This window comes from Palaemon carinicauda, chromosome 22, assembly GCF_036898095.1.
Source record: "Palaemon carinicauda isolate YSFRI2023 chromosome 22, ASM3689809v2, whole genome shotgun sequence".
Classification (NCBI taxonomy): Eukaryota; Metazoa; Arthropoda; class Malacostraca; order Decapoda; family Palaemonidae; genus Palaemon; species Palaemon carinicauda.
In genome coordinates this window covers 13,028,523-13,050,787 of record NC_090746.1, presented here as the reverse complement: position 1 = coordinate 13,050,787, position 22,265 = coordinate 13,028,523, and the positions used below count along the sequence as shown (strand labels likewise).

Genomic DNA, 22,265 nt, shown 5'->3' with positions numbered 1-22,265 from the left:
GGGACCTGCTCATCTGGTCAAAAGGTCAAGACATCTCCCTAGTAACGAGGTTCATCCAAGGCGACTTGAACGTCATAGCAGATTGTCTCAGTCGGAAAGGGCAAGTAATTCCAACCGAATGGACCCTCCACAAGGATGTGTGCAAGAGACTTTGGGCCACTTGGGGTAAAACCATCCATAGATCTCTTTGCAACCTCGCTGACCAAGAGGCTTCCAATCTATTGCTCTCCAGTCCCGGACCCAGCAGCAATACATATAGATGCTTTCCTCCTAGATTGGTCACATCTGGATCTCTACGCATTCCCACCGTTCAAGATTGTCAACATGGTACTGCAGAAGTTCGCCTCTCACGAAGGGACAAGGTTGACGTTAGTTGCTTCCCTCTGGCCCGCGAGAGAATGGTTCACCGAGATACCTCGATGGTTAGTAGACGTTCCCAGTAGTCTTCCTCTAAGGGTAGACCTTCTACGTCAGCCACACGTAAAGAAGGTACTCCAAAGCCTCCACGCTCTTCGTCTGACTGCCTTCAGACTATCGAAAGACTCTCGAGAGCTAGAGGCTTTTCGGAGGAAGCAGCCAGTGCGATTGCTAGAGCAAGGAGAGCTTCTTCCATTAGAGTCTACCAATCGAAGTGGGAAGTCTTCCGAGACTGGTGCAAGTCAGTTTCTGTATCCTCGACCAGTACCTCTGTAGCTCAAATAGCTGTTTTTCTCTTATACCTGAGAAAAGGACGATCCCTTTCAGCTCCCACTATCAAGGGCTACAGAAGCATGTTGGCATCGGTCTTCCGGCATAGAGGCTTAGATCTTTCCAAACATAAAGATCTGCAAGACCTCCTTAAGTCTTTTGAGACCACCAAGGAGCGTCGTTTGGCTACCCCTGGATGGAATTTAGACGTGGTACTAAGATTCTTCATGTCAGACAGGTTGGAGCCGTTACAATCAGCCTCACTCTTAAGACTCTTTTCCTGGTATGCTTAGCCTCGGCTAAAAGAGTCAGTGAGATTCATGCCTTCAGCAAGAACATAGGATTTTCGTCAGAAAAAGCCACTTGTTCGCTACAACTTGGTTTTCTAGCCAAAAATGAGCTGCCTTCTCGGCCTTGGCCTAAATCTTTCGATATCCCCAGCTTATCGGAGATCGTAGGCAATGAACTAGAAAGAGTCTTATGCCCTGTTAGAGCTCTTAAGTTCTATTTAAAGCGTACTAAACCTTTACAAGGCCAATCTGAAGCTTTATGGTGTTCAGTTAAGAAACCATCCTTGCCTTTGTCAAAGAATGCTTGGTCAGACTTTATCAGATTGTTAATACGAGAAGCTCATTCACATCTGAGTGAGGAAGACCGAACTTTGCTTAAGGTGAAGACGCACGAAGTTAGAGCTGTAACAACTTCCGTGGCCTTTAAGCAAAATATATCTCTGCAAAGTATAATGGACGCAACCTATTGGAGAAGCAAGTCAGTGTTCGCGTCATTTTACTTGAAAGATGTCCAGTCTCTTTACAAGAACTGCTACACACTGGGACCATTCGTAGCAGCGAGTGCAGTAGTGGGTGAGGGCTCAACCACTACAATTCCCTAATTCCATACCCTTTTAATCTTTCTCTTGAAATGTTTTTATTGTTGTTTTTTGGGTTGTCCGTAAGGCTAAGAAGCCTTTCGCATCCTGGTTGATTTGGCGGGTGGTCAAAGTCATTTCTTGAGAGCGCCTAGATTAGGGGTTTTGATGAGGTCCTGTTGTATGGGTTGCAACCCTTGATACTTCAGATCCTAGGGGTCGATCAGCATCCTAAGAGGATCGCGAGGCTCCGTAAGGAAGACGTACTTAAAAGGCAGAGTAATTGTTCAAGTCGACTTCCTTACCAGGTACCTATTTATTTTGTTTTTGTTATTTTGATAACTTCTAAAATGAAATAAAAACTCTTAGCTCATAAAAGTGTAAACATATATTGCTGGTCTCTACCCACCCCCCTGGGTGTGAATCAGCTATATAATCACCGGCTAAGTTAAATATTGAAAAATGTTATTTTGATAATAAAATAAATTTTTGAATATACTTACCCGGTGATTATAAATTAAAGGACCCTCCCTTCCTCCCCAATAGAGACGCAGTGGGACGAGGAGAAAATTGAGTCTTTGTTTACATTGAGTACTGGGTATCTGGACGACAGATGGCGCTGTTGGGCACACCCGCAACCTGTGTAGCGATCGCTGGCGAGTTTTTACCGTAGAGTTGTCTGTCGGGCAACAGAGTTGCAGCTATATAATCACCGGGTAAGTATATTCAAAAATTTATTTTATTATCAAAATAACATTTTTCGTAGTTTAAGCTCGCAAGTATTATCTAGAAACATGAGTATCTCAAGGTTCAAAAGATCAGCCAAAGAAGTTGAGATAAATGCAACAAGTAGACAAATACATTGTATATCAATCCTTACACTACACTCTTTGGGTCCAAACAAGTCCCAGTGTCCTGTGATATGACCTTGTCTCGGCTCAAAAGGTAAACATGAAAGGTGTAATGAATGTTGTATTTGGAGGCTGGCTAATCCTCATAGCACCAACCATATCATAGCAGTCATTTTGCATAAGATAAAACAAAAGAAACCTTTATACATTGCCTGTCAGTTACACTCTTCTCCTAGAGGGATTTTAGCAACTTGATGCCTGGCTTTGCTTGAGGACTCTGGCCAGATGTATTTTACAAGAGCATCTAAAATAAACATACTCCTACTCCAGTCTGAAAAAGGTCTACCCTGTGGGTAGGGATTGAGGTCAGTCTAAAGTAAAAAGAATAATTTACTAGGGCAGATGAACTAATAATTAACAAACAAAAAACAATAGTTTTTAAAAAAGTAATTTGTTTCCTACATACAAGCCATTAATTATTTCAATTGACAGGCAACAGAACATTCACATTGATTTTGGTCATATTGTGATATATTTTTTCTAGCCAAGCTATGGCCTGGTTTGAAAAGCTGAATGCTACAAGTCAGAGGGCTCCAACAGGAAAGGTAGTTCAGTGAGGAAAGAAAATAAAATAAATAGCAGTAATCTATATATAAGAATGAATAGAAATATATGAAATATTTTAGGATCAGTAAAAACATTTAGATAGATCAGTCATTTTTATTATTATTATTATTATTATTATTATTATTATTATTATTATTATTATTACTAGCCAAGCTACAGCCCTAGTTGGAAAAGCAAGATGCTATAAGCCAAAGGGCTCCAATAGGGAAAAATAGCCCAGTGAGGAGAGGAAATAAGGAAATAAATAAATGAGAATAAATTAACAATAAATCATTCTAAAAACAGTAACAATATCAAAACAGATGTCCTATATAAACTATTAACGTTGGAAACATATGTTATATATAAACTATAAAAAGACACTTGTCAGCCTGGTCAACATAGAAATATTTGCTCCAACTTTGAACTTTTGAAGTTCTACTGATTCAGCTACCCGATTAGGAAAATCATTCCACAACTTGGTAACAGCTGGAATAAAACTTCTTGAATACTGTTTAGTATTGAGCCTCATGATGGAGAAGGCCTGGCTATTAGAATTAACTGCCTGCCTAGTATGACGAACAGGATAGAATTGTCCAGGGAGATTTGAATGTAAAGGATGGTCAGTTATGAAAAATCTTATGAAACGCGCATAATAAACTAATTGAACGACGGTGCCAAAGATTAATATCTAGATCAGGAATAAGAAATTTAAAAGAGCGCAAGTTTCTGTCCAACAAATTAAGATGAGAATCAGCAGCTGAATACCAGACAGGAGAACAATACTCAAATCAAGGTAGAATGAAAGAATTAAAACACTACTTCAAAATAGATTGATCACCGAAAATCTTGTAAGACTTTCTCAATAAGACAATTTTTTGTGCAATTGAAGAAGAGACAGACCTAATGTGTTTCTCAAAAGTAAATTTTCTGTTGAGAATCACCCCTAAAATTTTAAGTCAAATTTAAAGAAACATCAATACTAAGATCCGGATGTTGAGGAGCCGCCGTCCTTGTCCTACTTACAATCATACTTTGAGTTTTATTAGGATTCAACTTCATACCCCACAATCATACTTTGAGTTTCATTAGGATTCAACTTCATACCCCATAATTTGCACCATGCACTAATTTTAGCTAAATCTCTATTAAGGGATTCACCAACCCCAGGGGATGGAATTGAAGCAAAGAGAGTAGCATCATTTGCATATGCAACAAGCTTGTTTTCTAGGCCAAACTACATGTCATGTGTATATAGTATGAAAAGTAATGGGCCAAGAACACTACCCTGTGGAACACCAGATATCACATTCCTATACTCACTATGGTGCCCATCAACAACAACTCTTTGAGATCTATTACTTAAAAAATCAATAATAATGCTAAGAAACGACCCTCCCACTCCCAACTGTTTGAGTTTGAAAACAAGGTCCTCGTGATTCACACGGTCAAAGGCAGCCCTAAAATAAAGGCCAATCATACAAACTTCCTGACCACAATCAAGGGATTTCTGTACAGCATTGGAGGTTGTAAGAAGGGCATCACATGCTCCAAGGCCTTTACGAAAACCAAATTGTAAACTAGGGAATAGATGATTACCTTCAGCAAACCTATTAAGACGTTTTGCCAGAAGACGTTCAAAAACTTTAGATAATATGGAAGTTAAGGAAATGGGTGGTAATCCGTGGGACTTGAGCTACCACAAACACGTTTACATAGAGGAGTAACATTACCAATTCTCCAACAAGTGCTAAAAGCTCCTCTTCTTGCTAACTTGCGCAAAATAACCTAACTTTAGAGCTAAGAAATCTGCTGTCTTTATAAAAAACAAAGGAAAAATGCCATTTGGGTCTACACCTCCATAAGTATCAAGGTCCATCAATAGAGCTTTAATCTCTCGAGATCGAAAAGCTAAATTAGTTAGTTTAGCCTCTGGAAAACAGGAATGAGGATGTTTTTCATTACTCAGTTTACTGTCAAAAACATCAGCCAACAGGGTTGCCTTTTCCTTTGGACAGTGAGTGACTGAGCCATCTGGTTTTAAGTAAAGGAGGAACTGTTGCATCTACACCAAAGAGTGCAGATTTAAGGGTAGACCACTATTTATGTTCCTGAGTTGTTCCAGAAAGGGTTTCTTTTATGGTTAAATTGTACTCCTTTTCAGTTGAGGGATAAACACACTGAGCAGAAGCTTGAAGCCGAGTATACTTATTCCAGGTCAAATCTGATGTTACCCTTCCTAAGATGATAGGCCTCCTGCTTCTCCAAATGAGCACGTCTTCAATCGTCATTGAACCACGGTTTGTCCTTCACTTGGTACCTTAGCACACGAGAAGGGATACACCCATCAATTATGTTGACTAGATTCTCATTCAAAGAGACAACAGGATCTACACTACTATATAATTGTGACCAATTCAAGCACAAAAGATCATGCAAAATCCCATTCCAGTCTGCTTGGGATTTCATATAAATTTTACAAGAGTATGATATATCAGGGACAGGCTGCCCAGTCTTCACTACTAATGAAATTAAGGCATGATTAGATGTCCCGACTGGAGAACCAACCTTACTAGTTAGAACGCCAGGGGAGTCTGTGTATACGAGGTCCAAGCAATTACCAGACCTGTGAGTAGCTTCATTTATGATTTGCTTACAGCTTGATTCAGAGGCAAAGTCTAAAGCTCTTAAGTCATGGCGATCGGTAGGAGAGAGAGAACTTAACCACTCCCTATGGTGAGCATTAAAATCACCAACAAAGACAAAAGAAGCCTTTCTATCATCTTCTTGTATCTTAGCCATAAGGGTAAGAAGACAATCGAAGATAGAATCATCCGTGTCTGGATTCCGGTAGATTGAATACAAATAAAAGTTGTTATGCCTGCCACAAACTTTTATTACCTGAATCTCATGACATCCACATTGATAGCAGGACTTATGAGAAGCAGGGTACTCGGTCCTAATATACACCGCCATTCCCCTGGCCCTAGGGATGGCATCACGTTCCTACATTATTGGCTTCTTAAAACCAGTTATAAGGAGCTCAGATGAGTGCCTCATATTAAAAAAAAGTTTCCGAGGACAAAAGAATATCATACTGTCTGGACGCAACTGTAAGGTCTTGGATATATGCATGAAGACCACGAATATTGCAATACAGAAGATGACATTGACAAAGTCTAGGACGTACTGGTTCCGGATTTCGCTCAATGACTCCAGACAGCATGAGAATTAATAGAAATAAAAAAAGACATCATACTAAAAAAATACTAACAAGAATTATAACAAAGACAATATGTACAGAATTATAAATAAACTGATTGATGAAACCCATAGACTATAGTAAAAAGTCAGAAAAATTGGTCAACATGGAGGAGCCTATATACCATGCAAGGCTAAATACCCTCCAGAATAGCCACTCCAACTGAAGGGAAGACAGTAAGGATGGTTTTTAAATATAAAACTTACCCGCTGGTTATATAAGAATGACTAGCGTCCCTGACGCCCCGGTAGGAAATTCAAAACTCTCGCGTGGCTATTGCAGATATGCCAGGTGTACACTAGTGCCCTTTTGGTACAACAGGTAGAACTATACCCGCTTCTTCAGATTTTCCCTGCCGGCTTGGCCGTCGGTTCTGTTGGAAATTCGCTCTCGCATTTTACTCTGTTTGGACGTTATTTGGTGATGTATTAACATATTTTGAGTTTAGGCTTTCGCCTTTTTCTTTTATTTGAACTGTGTTCACGTATTTATAGCTTAAAAGGTAAGATAAAAGATTTATCAACCTTTTTTAAACCTCGCTAAAGCATAGGACGAAAGGTAAACATTTCGTCCATTGATGACGTCACAGCCTTATGTCGGAGGCTATAAGTCGACTTGCTTTTACAAATAATTATAAGTGAATACTTTCTTTTGAAATTTTAAGTTATAAATTTAATTAAAGGATTATTAATCTAAGATAATTTTATCCTTTTAATAGTTTTTCTTGAGGTAATCTTCAATCTGTTTGCAAAGATTAACTAGCGTTCAGTTATTACGCAGTTATCAGTATCGTTACAATACTACAATATTTCGTAGATAATTTTATGAATAGTACATTCTTCCTACTTCCCAAGTTTTTTAGTTGTACTATATAAAAGGAACATTTTATTTTGAAAGTAATTGATCCTGTCAGTACTTTTCCTTAGTCAGAAATTAAAGGAAGTTAAATTTCACTTAATGTTTATACGAATCGATGTACAGTGAGCCCTCGTTTATCGCGGTAGATAGGTTCCAGACCCGACCGCGATAGGTGAAAATCCGCGAAGTAGTGACACCATATTTACGTATTTATTTAACATGTATATTCAGACTTTTAAAACCTTCCCTTGTACGTAGTACTGTTAACAAACTACCCTTTAATGTACAGAACACTTAATGCATGTACTACAGTACCCTAAACTAAAACAGGCACAAATATTAAAGGCGATTTTATATCATGCGTTTCCTAAACACGCCAAAAAGCACGATAAAAAATGGCAACCAATGTTTTGTTTACGTTTATCTCTGATCATAATGAAGAAACAAACACATTTACACATCCGTGTATAGGTTAGTTTTTGCATCGATTATATTGATTATTCAGTACAGTATGTTGATTTTCTTATTTACCAATGTTTTACTTAATTTTTCTTAGGACTTCCAAATGAAATGTTTTTCTTTATGACGCCGCCTGAAACGACGCCGCCATAAAGTACGCTCAGTAAACAACCACGCTCAGTAAACAAATGAAGGCATTTAACGCGCATGATGAAAGTGATAAATAATGATATTACAGTAAAAGCTTTTAGAAAATGTGTTATTACAAATATTATTTACCGTATCTATATAAAATCATACAGTACATACGTAGCAAAGCAGGAAAACAATTTACGAGAGTGAGTGAGGTGAGTGAGTGAGTGTTGTTGTTGTTGTTGTTGTTTGTACGTACAGTAAATGTAAATGTAAATGTAAATTTTAAACAAAAAAATATTATAGGTTATAACATGTATATTCAGACTTTTAAAACCTTCCCTTTAACTTAATGCATACTAAACTAAAACAGGCACAAATATTAAAATGTTAGAATATTAAAGTAAAAAATAAAGATTGTTACTGTACTCACCACGAAAGAAGTTGAAGAAAAACTTGAATGATATGGCGATGAATTTGCTGCACAGTAGAAATGATGATGATGAAGCTGATGATGTCCTCTACTGTGCAGCCAATGATAGTATTTTACGTCTCTTCAGACGGAGGTGTCTTTTCCTGGGACACCTCTTCAACTTCTTCCTGGGACACTTCTTCAATTTATTCCGAAGGCGTACTAGCAGGAGGAACTGGCTCTTTTTTGCGAGGCTGGAAGAACATTGTGATCGGAGCGAGGCTGGAAGAACATTGTGATCGGAAGTTGCTGCCGCTGCTTCTTTTTTCGCTCGAAGAGCATCCTGTAGGGAGTCATGTCGTCATCGATCTTGTTGCAGAATTGCATAGACCGAACCATATCCTCGTCCCACTCTTGCGACATTTCTTTCAACTCCTCATGGTTGCAGAACTTGGCAAGCCGTTCTAATGTTAAGCCCGTTTTTTCGACGTTTTCTTGGGTCTCTTCCTGGGTTTCACTCTCTTCTTCGCTTGCCGATTTCGTCAGGTCTTCTAGGTCTGCGTCAGTTAGCGGCTGGGAATGGCAGTCCAACAACTCGTCGACGTCTTCAGTTGTCATGTCGCCAAACCCATCACCTCCAATTATCACAGCCAACTGCACAGATTTGCGTATTGCAGAGTGTTGAATTTCAGACGGTGTAAATCCCTCGCCGTCGTAAACAATCTGGGGCCACAACTTTTTCCAGCTCGCATTAATGGTTGCAGGTTTCATTTCTTGCAGTGCCTTCTGAATGTTCTGCAGGCACGTGGCTATTGTGTACTTCCGCCAGTACGCCTTCAAATTGAAATTTTCATCTTCATCTTCTTGGGCAGCATCCACACACGCAACGAGGTCCGCCAAGGTATTCTTCGTGTAGAGGGCCTTGAACGCCCTGATAACCCCCTGGTCCATCGGTTGAATTAATGACGTGGTGTTGGGTAGCAGGAACTCAACCTGAATGCCCTCATGCGACAGGTCAGTTGCGTGTCCACCAGCGTTATCCATAAGGAGAAGGATCTTGAATGACATGCCCTTCTCTAAGAGATATTTGCTGACTTGCGGGATAAAACACTGGTGGAACCAGTTGGAGGTCAGCATCTTCGTAATCCATGCTTTTTGATTATGCATCCAGTACACGGGAAGGAGATTCTTATTTTTATTTTTCAAAGCGTGAGGATTTTTCGACTTGTAAATAAGCCCCGGCTTTAGCAAAAATCCAGCAGCATTGCCACACATCACGAGGGTTACGCGATCTTTGAACGCTTTAAAGCCAGAGGCTTTGGTTTCTTCTTTGAACAGGAAAGTTCGCGACGGCTTTCTCTTCCAAAACAAGCCGGTCTCATCCATATTAAACACTTGTTCCGGGTTGTATCCACCTTCAGCGATAATGTTCTTGAAAGTCTCGTTCGCGTAAGTTTCAGCAGCGGCAGTGTCAGCGGAAGCAGCCTCGCCATGCAGGGAAACGCTTTTCAGGCCGAAGCGTTTCTGAAACTTCGCGAACCATCCTTTGCTGGTGGAAAAACGTTGTTTCTGAGGCTGGGAATCAGTGGATGTCCCTGGTTGAGGTTCATCTACATCATCATCTTCTTCAGCATGGTCGCCATCGTCGTCTTGAGGTTCCTTTGCCGCAAAATTCTCATACAAGCTCAAAGCCTTGGTTCGGATGGTGTTCGTATCCAAGGCTATGTTCTTCTTCCGGCAGTCGGCAATCCACACTGCTAAAGCACCTTCCATGCGTACGATCGTTTTATTATGCGTGGTAACGACTCGCTTCGCTGATCTGCTAAAGGTGATGGTAGCCGTCTTTCTAATGTTCGCCTCGTCCTTCTTGATGTAGCGAACGGTGGATTCGTTCACTCCAAAATGGCGGGCTGCGGCCGTGTAACTTCTGCCTTCTTTTAACATATCGAGAAGCGTCACCTTCTCAGCAATTGTCATCATCTTTCGGTGGCGTTTAGGCTCGCTACCAGCCTTAGTAGAAGCAGAACGCTTGGGAGCCATTGTACAGTAGGGTTTAACAGAAAGTTCAACAAAAAGTTCAACTTAAAACAGTCACGCACAGCACAGATTAGAGTTCACAATAACGTAGCAACATCTACACAGCGATAGAGCGGCAGACAAAGTGGCCGCGAAAAGATGCTGGAGGTTGGAGAAGCGGTCAAAACACCAATCACAGGCTAGATTACAAAACTTGGGTTCTGATTCGTCATCTATCAGCGCTTGAACCAATCACAATCCGTCTTATATGCTACGTAGTAGTTACCAATTCAAAGTACAAGGTACCCTACGTATACAGTACAGCTTTACGTACGCTATTTTACGCTTGTTTTGTTGTAGGATATCTCTCTCTCTCTCTCTCTCTCTCTCTCTCTCTCTCTCTCTCTCTCTCTCTCTCTCTCTCTCTCTCTCTCGTACGCTTATTCGAGATGTGATTTTTAAAACAAAGAATATTATTGGATGCAGTACTACGTATGTATACATACAAAAGATTCATGGAAAAGATACACATCCATTACATTTGTAGTACAGTAGTAGCCATCAGCAGCCTTACACCATTCTAATACGGTATGACTGCATCTGAGTTGCGTTTCATGTTCGATTTAATTTTACTACGTACTGTATACAGTACTGAATTATCGTATGATCACATTCTCTTTTCGTGTTTTATTTCTTTCTGTACTGAATTATATGTCATATGTAATGCAATGAACAATCAGTAGGAGCAGATATTACTAATTACAGTATTAATGGAATTACAGGTAACGAAATATCGTATTTGGGGTCTTCATATATCTCAGTATTTTCGAAATTTCCGGAAAATCCGCGATATGTTTATATATATGGGTTATTAAAAAAATCCGCGAAGTGGTGAATCCGCGATGGTCGAACCGCGAAGTAGCGAGGGCTCACTGTACACGATTCTATGTATCGTTGTCTCCTTAGTGGAATACTGAAATTGTTTTTATTTTAAGTGTAAATGTTCCAATAAATACGAGTGATGATTCATCTCTTATTGGAATTCCTTAATTTAAGGGTTTATTTTATGTTATAAATATTATACCTATTGAGGTAATATTTATTACTTATTTAATTTTTCACTGCATTTATATTGGATTCAGTATTTTTCATTGCCATTCGAACGATTGAGAGAATGGTAAGTCTCTCTTTAAATGAGTTCATTTCGTTTGAGAGAACGTATACTATGATTTTCAAATGATTGTGAAGCTTTCTTTTTAATAAATAATGGAATGAAAATTTTGGTGTTAAATTACGCAGTGAATTTTATTCAGAGAGTGCTTCGGTTCGGATCTGTCGTTATCCTAGTCTTAGACCTCTGTCAAGCTCCCGGGAGGGGAGAAGTTAAGTCGAACGACGAAAGGAATCGAGAGAGTAGCCAGGGGCTATTTTTTTTTTAGAAGTACTCTTGAGCGCAGAGCGCTCACCCTCGTTATAGATAAAGCGAGGTATTCGTGTTGTCAAATATTATAGGCGCTTTTCAGGCGCTGAGCTGGAAACAATATTGGATTCCTTCTGCGTATTTACGTTTCAAACACCAGCTTTCGATGAAAGTCTTATCGTCCGGCTGTTGACGGTGATCCTGGACGTTAGCCTTCAGTGGTAGACCCGTTGTTGCACAGGCGGCCTGTTATCTCTGGGACCGACGTGATATCGCACAGGCGGTCTCCCAGTTTCACTGTTCAGCGGCAGGTCGATGTAGATTTGTCTCGGCACAGCTCTGTTTCACTACAACTATTAAAATAGGCAGACAGCTGATCGTTAGTTTAAGCTTGATGACGTTCGCCAAATGGCAGGCGCGAGGCGCAAGCGGAGCCTGAGCGGAAGCGAGACGAGGCTCAGAAGTTAATTAATGAAGGCGCTGAGTGTAAGCGCCAGCGCCAGACAAGCACCAGGCGGCCAGCGCCAGGCAGGCGGCCAGCGCCAGGCAGGCGGCAAGCGCCAGCGCGACGACCCACGCCAGTCGAGTCATGAGTGGGCAGAGCGCCAGCGCGACCAGCGGCGGTAGCGCTAATATCACGTGTGCGCGGCGCACCAGGACAAGGCGAAGCGCCAGCGCCAGCTGGATTTATTCTGTTATAAAATCAATTGTGACAGCAAACCAAGGCAAGTGGCTGTCAATTGGATGTGGATATGGAACGGCGCAAGCGCGTCCATGTTACCACTGATGCGCCTGCTTAGCTCCAATCTCTGATTTGTTAGAAGTAGACCCGGATGAGGTTCTCTCTCTCAAGGATCAATTGGAGGATATCTCGGAGAGAAAAGAAGAGAAACCACCTCAACATTCGCTGGACATATATAAAAGTAGTCTTCTCGGAATTTTTTCCAGACTGTTTTACACCAGTTACTCCGCGATCTTTCCCTTATGAGTTTACCTTAAGTAAAGCAGTGGAGACTTCCTTCTATACATAAAAGGTGATTTCCTGCTCTAAGAGAGTATTGAAGTTAATAAGAGCATGGATGGTTTTAAGGAAAGCTCTGGGCAGGACATGCTTCGCTTTCCCACCAGACTAGTTAAATTCTAAGTCGAACGTTTGGTATGAGACGGGGGAGGTCTTGGGTTTGGGAGTGCCGGCGTCTGCGCAGGGAGACTTCTCAAACCTGGTAGATTCTTCCAGTCTCCTGGCCATGAGACTGAATAGACTGTAGTGGTCAATGTCGAAGTTTGACCAGCTCTTGGAAGAATAGTTCAGAGAGTGGAACTATTTAATTTACTTGAGTGGTCACTGGGAGTCTTAAGCAGAAGAGTAACTGAGATAAAGGACACGGACACAAGTAGTCTTATCCAACTTACGTCTTGTATGGAGAGGGCAGTCAGGGATGGTTCTAAAAGAGCTGGCTGCTTTACTTACTGCAGGGGTTATATAGAAAAGAGCTACTTTGTGTTCCTTCTTTTCTGAGGGTATCACTCCATTTTAGAGATCGGAGTTGCTTTTGCGCCCATATCTTCGGCTCCTTTTCCGCAGGATCTAGTTAAGGGAGCGCCTGCAAATTGGGCTCTGAAGACGACTAAAACTTTGGTTACTAAAACAGTCGGTAAGGTTTTGCCTACGCCCTTCTCTTCTCGTAGAACTAAGGAGGGGACATCATATTCTCATTCTGCCCAACCTTTTCGAGGTAAACCAATAGGCAGAAGTACTTTTAAACCAGAGGCAAGGAAGCAAAGGTAAAGAGGAGTCAAGCCCAGTCGAGGCAGGGTTTGACTGCTCTCCCCTTCAAGCAGCAGTGGGAGCCAGGCTAAACAACTTCTGGCGGCCCTGGTAGAAGAACAGAGCGGACCCTTGCTCCGTGCGTCGTCTATTTAATCAGAGCGCAGCTTCAATCGAATGACGTTTGACGTTCTTCCTGTCTACTAGACTCGGAAGTTAATCGTCAGGTAGGCACGCGAACAGAACTTGCTCTCCCAGCAGGTGTGTTGCGATTCTTAAATGGGAAGCAATCGAGTGTGTTTTTTCTTCCACGAGAGGAGCGGAAGTCAGAAGTTATATTTAATCCTGGCTCTTCCTCTGGAATCTGAAGCACAGTCAGGGAAGACAGAGTTGGTCCTCTTAGAAGGTCGCAGAACCTAGACTTGGTCATCAGCAATCAATATGTCTGAGACCTTTCAGGAGTCATATGTTTTCTAGTAATTTTTCCCTCGGTTGCTGATGTTTACTGAAAGTTTTTCTGTTGAAAAAAGGGGACGTGTTAGCGGCAAAAGCGCGCAAGACTTATAATTCTTCGAGAGAAGAGGTGCTCAGTTTGCTTCTGTTTACACTTCCTCTCCGCCCCCAGTTTGAGGAATTGTTTAGTACTTTCTTCTGGGGTCGGGTGACTACTGTTAACGATATCTCATAGCATGGGATACGTTCAGGTCATGCACTAGGCGCACTGGGAATGTCATAGGGACTCTCCCAGGTCGCTCTCGGGGCTGCGGTTGATGATCTCTTCTAACCTTCGCTCACGCTTGAGGTGGCGCACAAGCTGCCCCGCGAGTGTAGGGTTGGTCTGAGCTAAAGGAGGTCAATTTCATCTCTTATTAGCATTTACGATTTCTGGGGGGAAAAATGTTTTCTCCTAAAAGAGTGAGGACTACCACAAGATCAAAGGTATGGTTTTCCTTTAGTATTCTATAGCATAGTTCTCTGATGCTCAGCAGCGTCTCCTCGCAAAGATAGGCTCTTGTGTCGGGAGGCGGTAGAGCAGACGCTTGTAGCGGCTCGGATGCACATGCATTCTCAGACGCTGACAGTCAAAGTTGATCCTTTCAACTAGTTGTCCCATCCTCGCGGTCGGCGGGATACGCGTCTCCACTCATGCGGACGCATACTACACGGGAGCATCTCTCGACAAACATGGCAACCTGAGATTCTAAGCAACCTAGATGCATGTTCCAGCCTGGACATATACTGGATAAGGTCAGTCGGGTTTTTCCGCATCATGTTAGACTAACAGTTGCTCCGGTGTGCCACTGACCGGACACGATACTGTTGTCCCCGGGCAGCACGCTGTAGATTTACAGCAGGCGAGTCGTACACAGAGCGCTGTATCCACTCGACAAGGTGAACGCATACAGCACGCTAGCACCCTACGGGGATGCAAGCACAGGCGACATTTTAGTCGCATATTAGACGTATACAGTCTAGTCGTTGGCTCACAGCAGTATGGACAGACTGTCGTCTTGTCTTCGCGTCGCTCTCACCTCACAGCTAACGCTTTCTTGCGTCAAACTTTGACTTCGTGTGTTGAACATTTGTTGGTACACATGATCAGGTCTTAACTTCACAGCATGAGGTTCATGTGGTTGATGCTCCTTTTCAGCAGACCTAGCTTCAGTATTGGTTTCTTGCGACTGATATGGATGCATGTTGGGAGGAGGTCTAAATCTTGTCTCTCTCTCTCTCACGACTTGATGAGCATATACTGCAGGCTGGAACCATACTGGTTCCAGGCTGGGCTCATGCTGGGTGTTTGCTGGAAGCATATCATCACTCCATTTTTTCCTGTGTCAGGATCACGAACGCTTTATTTTTTAAACCATCAAGCTTTAGGTATAGCTGACTACAATATTTTCGAAAACCCCTATGATCAAGAGGCCGTTCGAAAGAGACAGCTGAGGCTATCTCTGGTACAAGGACCGTTGCCTCAAGGCTTTAAAACCCAATTAGGGTGTTTTATGGAGTAGTGTAGAGCTAAAGGGCTCTTCATTTGGTAACTCTGAGACAAGTGGCCTGTTTCTCCTCAGACCTTGGAGGGAAAACACATTTTTTCCTCCTCGACCATCAAGGGAGTATGCGGACAGTTGTCTGCAGACACAGAAGATTGCATCTATCAAATAAAGACCTTATAGATCTTCTCAGGTCATTAAGATAATTTAGAAGGGTCAGCAAGATGCTCCAGCCGAAATTTAGGATTCGTTTCTGGAATTTCGCGGTAGCGACAGATCCGAGCCTTTACACTTGGTTTCATTTTAAAGCCTAACTTTGGAGACTTTCTAAATAAGTCTACTATAGTTGAGAGCCAGTGAAGTTCAATCTTTTAGCAAGAACATAGACTTCACAATGGTTAAGCCATAGGCTCCTTGCATCCTGGATTCTTGATCATGAACAAACGTCCTTCTCATCCATGGGCTAAATCTTTCGGGATCTTTATCCTCTCAGATTTGGTTAGTGAAGGGCTATGAAGAATATTTTACCCGGTTACAATGATGGAGTTTTATCGGGTCAGGACCAAAGAGGTTAAGAGCCTATTCATGACTCTTTGGTGCACGGTCAAGAAGCCTGCGCTATCTATGTCTAAAACGCTCTATCGTCTTGTATAGACTTTAATGACAAGAGTTCTTTCAGACTGTTGGGTAGCAGATCGTAACATGTCGAAAGGGTAAAGACTCATGAAGTTAGAGCTACAGTGAACCCTCGCTACTTCGCGGTTCGACCATCGCGGATTCACCACTTCGCGGATTTTTTCCATAACCCATATATATACAGTAATATATATATATATATATATGTATGCATGTATTTATGTATATATGTAGGTATGTATATGTGTATACATATAAATATATATATATATATATATATACACACACACACACACACATATATATATATATATATATATATATATATATATATATATATATATATATATATATATATATATATATATAAATCTATCTAAAGTAGGAAGATGTGATGTAGTTCTAAGGGAAAAGTATGGGAAATATGTCTGGGTAATAAGCAAAGCTCTACCTCCAGTTTGTTTCTTCATTATGATCAGAGATAAATGTAGACAAAACATTGGTTGCCATTTTTTAACGTGCTTTTTAGCGTGTTTAGGAAATGCATGATATAAAATCACCTTTAATATTTGTGCCTGTTTTAGTTTAGGGTACTGTAGTACATGCATTAAGTGTTCTGTACATTAAAGGGTAGTTTGTTAACAGAACTACGTACAAGGGAAGGTTTTAAAAGTCTGAATATACATGTTGAATAAATAGGTAAATATGGTGTCACTACTTCGCGGATTTTCACCTATCGCGGCCGCGACTGGAACCTATCTACCGCGATAAACGAGGGTTCACTGTATAAGAGCTTCTGTAACTTTTAAACTAATCTGTTCTCTGCAAAGCATAGCGTATACAGCCTTGTGAAGGGGTATTCCTGTATTCGCCTTGCTTTTCTTGGATTGTATTCAGTCTCTTTATGAGGACGTCTACGTTTTGGGTTCACTCGTAATAAAGAGTGAAGTAGTGGGTGAGACATTCACCACTACTTTTCCCTATATTCCTAATACCCCTGTTCTTCTCTTGGAACTATTATATAGGTTTTTATGATTGTACGTGAAGATTGGTTGACAATCCTCCGCATATAATAAGGTTTTTATGATTGTACGTGAAGATTGGTTGACAATCCTCCGCAATCTTTGACCTGGTCAGGTGGTCATTTTGTTCCTAGAGAGTGCCTGGAACAAGGGTATTGGTTGAGGTCCTGTCATGTTATAGGTTATTGAACCGTTCGACAGCTCCTAGAGATCATCAGCCCCCTGGGTGGACCGCTGGATCTTCTAAGGATAGCATACAAAATGAGGCAGAGCATTACTGTCGGCTTTCTTATCAGGTGAGAACCTCTTAAGTAGTTTATGTAACGCTTAAGTGAATTTCCAATTATGTAGCTGTCTCTGAGCCACCACCAAGGCACCAAGGCTGTCAATCAGCCATTCTTATATAACCATAGGCTTCTTGCATCCTGGTTTTATATTTAAAAATTATATTTTCATAATAAAATAAATTTTTGAATATGCTTACCCGCTGGTTATATAAGTTAAAAACCCACCCTCCTCCCCTCTAGAGACCATGGGGCATGGAAAATCTGAAGAAGTGGGTATAGTTCTACCTGTTGTACCGAGAGGGCACTAGTGTACACCTGGCATATCTGCGATAGCCACGCGGGAGTTTTGATTTTCCTACCGGGGCGTCAGGGACGCTAGCCATAATTATATAACCAGCGGGTGAGTATATTCAAAAATTTATTTTATGAAAATATCATTTTGAGAAGAAAAAGACTTGGAAAAGGAAGACCTCCTCTTGATAAACCACCAGGCATCCATGGCCCTTCTATTAAGCCTGCCCAACACACACATATACCAAGGCACTTCCCCCAATATTGGGGGGTAGCCGACTTCAAACAAATGAAAAAAAAATAACGGGGCCTCTCCTCTGCGTTCCTCCCAGCCTGACAAGGGACTCAACCGAATTTGGCTGGTACTGCTAGGGTGCCACAGCCCACCCTCCCCCGTTATCCACCACAGATGAAGCTTCATAATGCTGAACCCCCTACTGCTGCTACAAAAAAAAACAAGAAGAAAAAAAAAATAAGATAGAATAGTGTGCCTGAGTGTACCCTCAAGCAAGAGAACTCTAACCCAAGACTGTGGAAGACCATAGTACAGAGGCTATGGCACTACCCAAGATGAGAGAACAATGGTTTAATTTTGGAGTGTCCTTCTCCTAGAAGAGTTGCTTACCATAGCTTAAGTCTCTCTTCTACCTTTACCAAGAGGAAAGTACTCTGAACAAATTGCTGTACAGTAATTAACCCCTTGGGTGAAGAAGTGTTTAGTATCTCATTGTTGTCAGGTGTATGAGGAAAGACGAGAATATGTAAAGAATAGCCCAGATTATTCTGTGTAAGTGTAGGCAAAGAAAAAATAAGCCGTAACCAGAGAGAGGGATCCAATGCATTACTGTCTGGCCAGTCAAGGGATCCAATACCTCTAGTGGTAATATCTCAACGGGCGGCTGTTGCCCTGGCCAACCTGCTACTTAGAACTATAGAACGAGATTTATGCACTCCTTGCACTTACTCTCCCAGGGATTGTGACATTCGAATCAAAGGGCACCTGTCGCCTACTTCTTAACATTGTAGGTTGATGTATCGAGATCTTTCAATGCTCAGAGATCCCTCTGTGCCCATTTGCTGGTCAACGACAATTAACAGCAGCATCAAATGCAGCCGTTTCTAGTCCACTGCTGGACAAAGCCCTCATGTCTGGGTTTTGGTCAGTTTTCATCACATGTTCTGCATCTGATTTCTGAAAAGCTGCTGCTTCTTTTTGATATTTAGGACATTTATTACTGGTTAGCTTGTGATCCTGGCTACAATTATTGCACATTGGATTTTGTGGTAATTATTAAGTTTCCAATAACAGTTATTATACTGAGTTATAATTTCTGTAAGCCTCAAAATTTGTGAAATTCCTGGCCGGGACCTTCTAGTGGTCGAGGCTGGTGACCTCATGGGATTGTTCTGAATATTCCCGTGAACATAGAGATGACACATTGCATTCACATGATCACCAGTAAGACTCCTCACCACTTGGCAACATAACCAGTAAGACTCCTCACCACTTGGCAACATGCCTCTGAGGGCACTTTGGTCTCTGAGGAATCGGACCTTCAAGCAGTCATCCCTTCTTTTTGGTAACAGCCTGGTTCTTTTCTTAGTCAGATATGTGAATACGCTGGGGACATTCTCCTGAGGTACTCATTTAATCCTTTTAATCCCTCCTTCTTTTGCATTTAGATATTATTTTATGAAAGTTGCGTGGTTGGGTGATTAATTTGCATTATACAGTGCTGAATAGCCTTTGATGCTGCAGTGTTTGGCTTGAGGCCTACATTTTATATTCAATTAAATTCAATTCATCGAAACATCCTCTCTCTTGGGAGAGAAGGGGATTCCTGTGATGTTGTTGACCCATCGTCACCTAATTCTGTACCAGCGCCAGCAGAAGTGGAGAACCTGGAAGTAGTTATGGTCATGGTATTGGCACTCATTTGTCAGTATGATGACCTTGGGGAGGCAACCGGGCCTCCCTTAAAGGGAGGAATTGCATCCATTGATCAGCTCTTTGGCCCCTGTCAAGGATTAAAACCTTCCTTTAAGAGTTGCCAGGGTCTCAACTGGCTTGTACCGCTTTAGATAAGATTAGGAAGAATGGTTACTCCACTAGACTCCTCACCTCTAGAAATATTGCTTGCTTTTACTTCTGTATTTATTTGAGTGAGATTGAACCTTTTCACCGTTTTATAAACCTCATTAGTCTTCATACCTTAACCTATTCAAGTTGAGTTGTGTAAAGCATATTTTCTGCACCATTTTTACCCGCTGCGATTGAAGGCTTAATAACTCTGCCTATCCCTGTTGTATTACATTCGTACTGTAATAGTTGGTTAATGGCATTTGTCATTTCATTTCTAATAGGGGAGAAGGATCAGTTTCACACCAGTGGTGCTCAAGGAACCGAATACATATTTTGATTGTAGAAAACTGGATGTCTGTGCAGTTTGAGTTTTTAAAGTCTGCTCACGAATGGCAGAAGCAAAGGACAGTGACAATGCTCTAGCCAGCAGGAGATTTCCGCTACTCCAAAGTAGGCTAATGTTAAACAATTGGTTTGTGGAGGAAAAAATTATATATTAGGAATATTATTGCCATTCAAAGACGTGAACGTTGTGAAAGGTTTGCGTATTTCCATGCTCAGCAAACCTCTCGGTTGGTTTGCCATTAGTGAGCAGACAGAAGTCTCCCACCATCACTAATCTGCACTGGCCAGTGGGGTGATGAAATCTGACCAAATCCCAGACATGAATTGACATATGTGAGGCCCTTGTCATGCAGTGGACTAGAAATGGCAGCATTTGTTGTATAAAAAGCAAGTGAACCGTAAAGGTTAGGAAGAATACATGTCCCTTTATTTTGTCAGTCCTTAAATCTGTTTCTCACATTTTTGAGTAATTTATGAAGTTTTTATTAGTGTTTTAAAATAACGGGCTATTTGAGCATGATATTTATAGAGTACTGTACTTTATTAAACTTCATGTCTTAACCTATCCAAGTTTAGTATAAAAATTCAAGGAATACAGTATAATTTAGGAATTCTAAGAAATAATCTTGTTTCAATCACTTTAGAATAGTTAATGAAAAAAATGTTAAAATAGTCATTCTCTTTTACAGATGTCGTACTCGATAACATAAATTCCGTCGAAGTTGGAAAGAAGATCCAGTTTGCTGTTACTTCAAGCTCCTACGACTTTATCGTTCTGACAGATCTTTACTATTGAAAAACCATTTAAAAGAAGATTTCATACGCAAGCTTAAGTAATATGACTGTATTACTTACTCGGATCTATAGGTGGATAACCTTATTCAAATGAAGAAATAAAATTAATCTCTGCCATATGTCAGAGTTCAAAAGAATAGCGTAATACACGGAAGTCGTAAAGGTGTAATGTATATACTGTATAGCATCATTCTCTGGATGAGAAACATTAGGTATTCTTTAGAAGTATATTATGATGAGGAACAGGTGTTTGTAGCTTTAATCTGTACATTTCAGGTGAAGAGTAAACCCCCTTATTTTGTAAGTTATACAGTACAGTATATAGATACTTATTTTGAACATTTTATGTAAGGAACGTATGGGAAAATGCTTATATTATCTGCAGAAGATACAGATAAAGTAGGAATTGGGTATATTATTTAGATGTGTGAACTTGAAGGTATTTAATCTTCTAAGTTTTTTCTTTTAACGAATTTAGACTTAGATGTCCATAATTGTAGGGGTTACCAAAACTTTTCTGGGCTCGACCTGTCGCTCCGTGAAATGCTCCTGTAGCACCATTTCTAAGGCATAGTTTTGCCAAATATACTAGAGAAAAAAAAGGATGCATGTGATCATCAATTTTCCAAAGAAGCGTTAAGTCAAACCTGACGGTTTACATAAATGTATAAAAGCCTTCAATGCTTATAGTCTGAGCTATGTGTGGAACATTTGAAACCTGAAAGAGCTTTATATAATATATCACAGTTAACATTATAGACTCCATAAAATACAAGGATTTGGGAAGTCATCATTTTTAAAAGGAAGCCTCCAAATAGTTTTTGTAGTACGTGCTCACATTTCTTTGCCGTCACAGTCGAGTTATTCTGATTTGATGTGTTCAGTAGCAAGAAACACGATAAAGAGGAGAATCATTAAAGTCATCATTTTAAGATAGGAGACTTCCAATAGAGTATCTAGTACTTGCTCAGGTTTTGATGCCGTCATAGTTGAATCTTTATAATTTGTGTACAGTATTGTTTTTTAATAGCTTATCAGCAAGTACCCATAGAGCAGTATTTTGGTTATAGTAGAATTCATATTTTATTTCAAGAAAAGCTTAGGTTAATGGCTATATTTTTATAGGTTATTTAATCTACATATATCAAAGAATTTATGAATCAAGGCTTGTATTCATCTATTGTCCCATGTATATGGCTGATATATCAGTAGACTTTCTGGCATCTTGTTCCTCAGTTGTATTCAAGTTAGTAGGCAGAATACATTTAAGTTTTTCTGGAAGTTTTCCATTTGAAAGAGTTGCCTTTTTTTATTTTTGGAATGAACTTTATCTTAGAAAGAATCTTTATTATTTGAAAGAATATTCTTACAAAGTCAGTGCATATTGTTGTTTACATTCCACTCAAGTAATAGGTTTTGTAGCAAATAGATAACTGTTTTTGGTTTCTTTACTTCATCAATGAGTGTTAT

General features: G+C 40.6%; 1 protein-coding gene across 3 annotated transcripts in view; it reads left to right on the top strand.

Annotated features, from left to right (window-relative positions):
- LOC137616323 (uncharacterized) overlaps positions 1 to 21,349 on the top strand; it is a 225,748-nt gene extending 204,399 nt beyond the window's left edge. For all 3 annotated transcript variants that reach the window (XR_011039393.1, XR_011039392.1, XM_068345974.1), the window contains exon 4: positions 20,690 to 21,349. Coding sequence is in view for 1 of the 3 variants with exons in the window: in XM_068345974.1 (XP_068202075.1) it covers positions 20,690 to 20,710 (21 nt within the window). In the remaining 2 variants the exon portion in view is untranslated. The remainder of the gene's footprint in view (positions 1 to 20,689) is intronic.
- The last annotated feature ends 916 nt before the right edge of the window (positions 21,350 to 22,265 follow it).